Genomic DNA, 7,001 nt, shown 5'->3' with positions numbered 1-7,001 from the left:
TATAGGGAGAGACGGGTCATATACAATATGTACAACAACCAAGAGGGAATAATAAGAGTGGACGATCAAGAACGAAGTGCTCGTATTAAGAAGGGTGTAAGACAAGGCTGTAGCCTTTCGCCCCTACTCTTCAATCTGTACATCGAGGAAGCAATGATGGAAATAAAAGAAAGGTTCAGGAGTGGAATTAAAATACAAGGTGAAAGGATATCAATGATACGATTCGCTGATGACATTGTTATCCTGAGTGAGAGTGAAGAAGAATTAAATGATCTGCTGAACGGAATGAACAGTCTAATGAGTACACGGTATGGTTTGAGAGTAAATCGAAGAAAAGACGAAGGTAATGAGAAGTAGTAGAAATGAGTACAGCGAGTAACTTAACATCAGGATTGATGGTCACGAATTCAATGAAGTTAAGGAATTCTGCTACCTAGGCAGTAAAATAACCAATGACGGACGGAGCAAGGAGGACATCAAAAGCAGACTCGCTATGGAAAAAAAGGCATTTCTGCCCAAGAGAAGTCTACTAATATTAAATACTGGCCTTAATTTGAGGAAGAAATTTCTGACGATGTACGTCTGGAGTACAGCATTGTATGGTAGTGAAACATGGACTGTGGGAAAACCGGAACAAAAGATAATCGAAGAATTTGAGATGTGGTGCTATAGACGAATGTTGAAAATTAGGTGGACTGATAAGGTAAGGAATGAAGAGGTTCTACGCAGAATCTGGGAGGAAAGGAATATGTGGAAAACACTGATAAGGAGAAGGGACAGGATGATAGGACATCTGCTAAGACATGAGGGAATGACTTCCATGGTACTAAAGGGAGCTGTAGAGGGCAAAAACTGTAGAGGAAGACAGAGATTGGAATACGTCAAGCAAATAATTGTGGATGTAGATTGCAAGTGCTACTCTGGCGGGCCGCATCAAAACAGTCAGTAGACTGATGACAAAAACAAAAAACAAAAAAACAAAAAGTGTTACAATACGCAGACGAAGTATGCATCTATTCCGAAAACAGCGCTCTTCAGTCCTGTCGAATGAAATTGCACACCGATCTGAAACGTCTACGTGAGTGACGTACACAAAGTGGCCTTGAAATCTGTGATAGTAAGTGTTACGTCTGCCACAGACGGCCCCTGCTAGGCAGACTACACTCAAGACACCCGCGTGTACCATATAACATACACAACCACTTGCAGGCGCAACCAAGCGGAAAACAATTCTTCAAAATAAACAGAACTTGCTAGAGACTAATGCGAAGCTTTTTCTGCAGAGGTCGCCTCACAGACAAAGGGAAAGTTGGAATTCTCCGCCCACCACCGCCGGCTTTATAAGGCCAGCGCAGGAGCAGTACAGCCAGTTCCTCGCCGAGCTAGGACCAGCTCCGACGGACCTCACCGACGCTCTTAATGAATAGTCGTCTACATGTTATTTGTTTTCTTTGTGTGTATATAGTGATATTCCGAGAAGTGTGGTTCAGTTTCAATAAACGACATTATACTGAGTGTTCTACAACACTTTCTTCAATGGCGACGAGTATAGTGGAACGAACCGACGACCATCATGTTTACGACAGCAGCTTCTGTACCAGTTTTTGGAAACTCAGACACAACTGATCGCCGTAATCCGAAGCCTCCACCGCCCCGCGACGCCACCGCCGTTCCATGCATTCAACGATGAAGTTGAAGAATGGGAAACAGACGAACGACGTCTCCGGCAACACTTCGTGATTCATCAAGTCAGCCAAGAAGACAGGCAGCGCGCTTTTTTCTTGTCATGGAACCAATCGAAGATGTACGTTCTGTTCACGAAACTACAGCCGCTGGATCCTGACTCCCTCACCTTCACCGCCATCTGTGCGACGTTAAATGCCTACTACAAACGCCGATATCATGTCCTCGCGGCTCGCGCCGAGTTCTACCAATGCCGGAAGGAGCCCGAGCAGACCTATCGCCAGTGGGCTGCCGAACTGCAAGGTCTCAGCAGGAAATTTTCACACACATCTTTCCAAGGAATCATACCCTTTCCGCCACGACGCCCTCAAGTTATAAGACCTGCCCCTCGAGCAGCTCATAGAACTGGCATATAAGTTCGAAATTTCTATAGCCGCTGATCGTCGACTGGAGTCCTGGGCAGATGTAGCAGCAATCCGTGACGACGCCACGATGGACGCCGAAGACGTCGCAGCAATCCAGGTCTCCACGCCGCGCTCCTACCACCACCGCGGTCGGAGACCGCCTCCACAACAAGACGCCCAGTCGCACCATCCCGGCCGGAGCCAGAAATCACTGCAGCAACCACAACACAACCGGCAACGTCGTCGTGGGGATCATCTCCACCTGCCCTCCTGCCCCACTTGCTATTCAACACATGATAGAGACGATTGCCCAGACCGCTGGGCGCAATGCACACACTGCGGCAGATAAGCCCATTTAGCGTCCGTTTGTCGCGCAAAAACAACCACCTCCAGCAACCGCCAGCCCAGGCCATATCCAAACGGCTTGAACAACACTCCAATGCACATCAACCAGGTGGGCAACTCCTCGACATCAAAAATTTTTATAGACGTCACTGTCAATGACAAGCCTCTGCGTCTGCAAGTGGACACCGGCGCAGCAGTATCCTTGATTAATTACACTTCATATGTCAACATTGGTTCACCACCCCTCTCTGTAGCCCCTAAGCGCCTACTGGCATACAATAAGCAAGAGGTAGCTCTCCTAGGAAAATTCAGGCTCAAGTACAAATCGGTTCTCCGCCCAGTCACGTTTCTGGTTGTCAACAATTCCTCCACAGCAGACTTATTCGGACTGGACACCTTCCGCTTATTTGGTTTTTCCATTGTGGACGATGTTCACATAGTATCTCGGTACGTTCCTTTTTCTGAAGTTGATGCGCTCTGTAATGAATTCCACGACCTGTTTTCACCGGGCCGCTCAAAGAACTCCAACGTCTTCAAGATGAAAGGATTCTCCAACCCGTGCGGTTCAGCTTGTGGTACAGGCCTTTAGTTATCGTGCAGAAGCTAAACTGCCGCCTTTGCCTCTGCGGTGACTTTAAGTCTACAGTCAACCCACAGCTTCTCGTTGACGACTATCTCCTTCCACGACCTGAAGAGCTTTTTCGCAAAGTGGCAGGGGGCTCCTACTTTACCAAAATCGGCCTCGCAGAAGCATATCTCCAAATTCCTCTTGATCTTTCCTCCCGACAATACACTGTTATAATTACTCCTTTCGGACTCTTCCAACTAAACCGACTCATGTTCAGTTTAGCCAGTGCTCCTGCAATCTTTCAAAGATACTTTGAACAACTTCTCACTGATATCCCGGGCTGTATAAATTACTTAGATGACATAGTCGTCATGAGGTCCTCCTCCAAAGAGCACATAGCCAACCTCCGCCTCCTCTTACTCCGCCTTCGAACTACAGGTCTGAAATGTAATATTTCTAAATGTTCATTTCCACCAACAATCTATCTCCTATCTGGGTCACATCATTTCCCAGAAGGGCATTTCTCCAACTTTCACTTATATCGACGCCATTAACAACCTGCCCCATCCCCGGGACCTTTATCACTTGAAATCCTTCTTAGGCAAAATTTCGTATTACAGGAAATACGTTCCTTCTGCAGCTCAAGTGGCAGCACTCCTGTCCCACCTCTGCCACAAAAATGTCCCATTGTGTTGGACCCCAGTCTGCGAGACCGCTCTCCATACCTTCAAACAGGAGCTCCAATCCGCGGCATGTCTCATGCCTTATGCTCCCAATCTTCCTTTGATACTTGCTACGGACGCCTCTGAGTATGGTGTGCGCACCGTCCTGTCTCACAAATTGCCGGATGGCACAGAGTGCCCCATTGCATACATCTCAAAAGCTCTCTCCACAGCACAAATCAAATATTCTGAAATCGAGAAAGAAGCACTTGCCATGGTTTTTGCCTGTTCCAAGTTCTATCTCTTTCTCTATGGCAAGTCCTTTCACATTATTACTGACCACAAACCGCTCCTCTCTTTATTTGCGCCTTCCACGCGATTACCGACCGAAACATCCCAACGTCTGCAGCGTTGGGCGTTGTTCCTATCCCAGTTTCGCTACACTATTCATTTCCATACCACCTCCCAGCACGCCAACGCGAACGCCTTGTCGCATCTACCACAAGGTCCAGAGCCTGCTTTTGAACCAGTTGGGCCTCCTCGTTTTTCAGATTGATGATGACGTCCAAGAGGCCCTGAAGGCATTTCCTGTTACAGCTGTCAAAATAGCTGCAGCCACCACAGCAGATTCCCTCCTCTGAGTCGTCTGACACCGTGTTCTGCATGGGTGACCATCCTAGCCGCCTCCTCAGGATCAACGCCACCTCAGGTTGTACTTTTCCAGCCGACACCAGCCTCACGTCTGACATCACAGAGAGTGTGCGGCGCTGTACTGTCTGTGCCCAACAACTGCCCCTCCTCCCAAAAAAAAAAAAATTCATTCCCTATCCTATGCCGAACGGTCCTTGGGAACATATCCACCTTGACTTCGCGGGACAATATCTGGGCCACCAGTAGCTCTTAGTCACGGATGCATTTTACCATTTCCCATACATCTTTTAGTATTCAGCAATCACCATGCATGTTACCTTATCAGTCCTCACAAAAATATTTTGCTAGGAAGGGTTACTGAAAGCCATACTCATGGACAATGGACCACAATTTCGGAGCCAGGAATTCCTCTCCTTTTGCTCCGACAATGGCATCCAGCATCTTCTTAACCCACCCTTCCATCCCCAATCCAATTGGGAAGCAGAACGCCTGGTCAGTACTTTCAAGACACAAATGCTTAAATACACCAAAGACCACTCCCTTGAAGATGCTCTGATGCTATTGCTCAGTTCCTATTGAGCCACTCCAATAGGGGACAAAAGCCAGCGGAACCACTTCACGGCCGCCAACCCAGGGCCCTCCTACATCTTCTCTTGCCCTCTCCGAGAATTCAGATTTCTCCTGCACAGTCCCGGTTCTTCCCTGGCTCCTTAGTCTGGACCCGCGATTTTGGCACTAACACAGGTTGGCTGCCCACCGTCATCCAGCGTTTCCGGAGTCGCCAACTTTTTGATGTCATCTTGGATGGCCACATAGTCCGTCGCCATCATAATCAATTGCATCCTCGCTACCCTGCGCCACCTGCACTGCACCCTACGACACGGACCACCGCCACCTCTACAACCCATTCCAGACCACCCATAAAGACCAATTCATTACTGCCGTCTCATTGTTGCCTGGGTGACGTTTCAGGGCATCGGTCGCCGCCACCAGCACCACCAACACAGCAGCCGCAGCCGACGGACCAGCTGCCCGGCCCCTCTTTGCCGCCTCCCCACCAGCCGATGGCCACCGATGAAGTCGAACCGATGCCACTGGTCCCACCCATGCCGACATCACAACCAGTACGCCGGTCAGCCCGCATCGCAGGACGTACAGCACCATATTCTCCAAGAGGCAGCCTCCACATCCTCCTCCAGGGAGCCGCAGCCGCAGATTTCCACGACGTAGCAGCTACCAATCTTTCGCGCAGCCCCCCCCCCCCCCCCCCCGGATGGGAGGTATGTTACTTCTGCCACAGACGGCCCCTGCCACGCAGACTACACTCAAGACACCCGTGTGTACCATATAACATACACAAGCACTTGCAGGCGCAACCAAGCGGAAAACAATTCTTCAAAATAAACAGAACTTACTAGAGACTAATGCGAACCTTTTGCTGCAGAGGTCGCTTCACAGACACAGGAAAAGTTGGAGTACTCCGCCGACCTCCACCGGCTTTATAAGGCCAGCGCAGTAGCAGTACAGCCAGTTCCTCGCCGACATAGGACCAGCTCCGACGGACCTCACCGACGCTCTTAATGAATAGTCGTCTACATGTTATTTGTTTTCTTTGTGTGTATAGTGATATTTCGAGAAGTGTAGTTCAGTTTCAATAAACGACGTTGTACGGAGTGTTTTACAATACTGAGTATTCTTCAGTAAGTCTACTCTAAGGATCTTTAATCACCACAGGATTCTACGTTCCCAAACAATGCTAGTGGAACAATATAATTTTCCAGTTGCGTTAGCAACACAGCATCTTTGGATGATTATCGGTGATTAACCAAGAGGGTTCATAATGCCCGATCTATCATTACTAGATGTGAAAAGGCATGCAACCTCGTTAGACCTACGACTGGAGTGTGGCTACGCTGTGATCGGCAGACAGCTATGACTTTAGACCAGTCTGTGCTAAGAATACACTTTGACCATGGACGCACGTCCTATGGATCAGCGTCAGACAGCACATTCCAAAGACTTGACACTATGCAATACAAAGCCCAGCGTACAGTTACTGGTGCGTTTATGTCAACCATGAACAATGCTTTATTCGTTGAAGCGAACAAATCATCGTTAAAGATACGACGAATATTGCTATGCAAGAAGTTTCTCCTGCGGCTCTATTTCGATGGAATATGGACCGTTTTACGAAAATATCCGGAAGTTAACAGCCTACTGTGTGTGCGGAAGATGCTGGATAAAGATGTAACTTCCCTACGCGGCTGAGTGTAAGGACATGCAGTCAATAAGGCGCAAAGTGTGGGGAAAAGTCCTCTTACACAGCACTAAACAGACCGTACGAAACGTCTACTATGCAGATTGACGCTAGGACCAGTTTAACGTTTCAGAGCCAGGGCCCAAGTAACGCAGTGGAAACCGAATATCTGTCTTACTGTCACAATACCAGCGTGGTGTGCACGAATCGGCCCAAGTCTAGTGATGGCGCTGCTAGTGCCTACTGGGTACCCCACATCAAACGCCATGGCCTATACGAGCTAGATCCCCACTCCACGATTATGAGAGCCGAGCTGACAGACATTTTGGAAGCCTTGATATTCGCAGCGGAGACAGCAGTCATAATCTCTGGAAGTACGTCAGCCCTACAACAGATTAGACTCCGTTATAGTAATTGTGAGCACAGAATAG

The 7,001-nt window shown here is 48.5% G+C and overlaps 1 protein-coding gene across 1 annotated transcript; it reads left to right on the top strand.

The window, feature by feature from the left end:
- Positions 1–1,802: 1,802 nt before the first annotated feature.
- Positions 1,803–5,894, top strand: LOC124803329 (cell division protein ZipA-like). The gene is made up of 4 exons (XM_047264513.1): positions 1,803–1,986; positions 2,117–2,332; positions 5,286–5,465; positions 5,758–5,894. Exons 1-4 carry the CDS (start codon positions 1,803–1,805, stop codon positions 5,892–5,894), a joined length of 717 nt encoding a protein of 238 aa, XP_047120469.1.
- Positions 5,895–7,001: the final 1,107 nt, after the last annotated feature.

The sequence above is a fragment of the Schistocerca piceifrons genome, chromosome 6, assembly GCF_021461385.2.
Source record: "Schistocerca piceifrons isolate TAMUIC-IGC-003096 chromosome 6, iqSchPice1.1, whole genome shotgun sequence".
Taxonomy (NCBI): domain Eukaryota; kingdom Metazoa; phylum Arthropoda; class Insecta; order Orthoptera; family Acrididae; genus Schistocerca; species Schistocerca piceifrons.
This window is presented reverse-complemented; position numbering and strand designations above follow the sequence as displayed.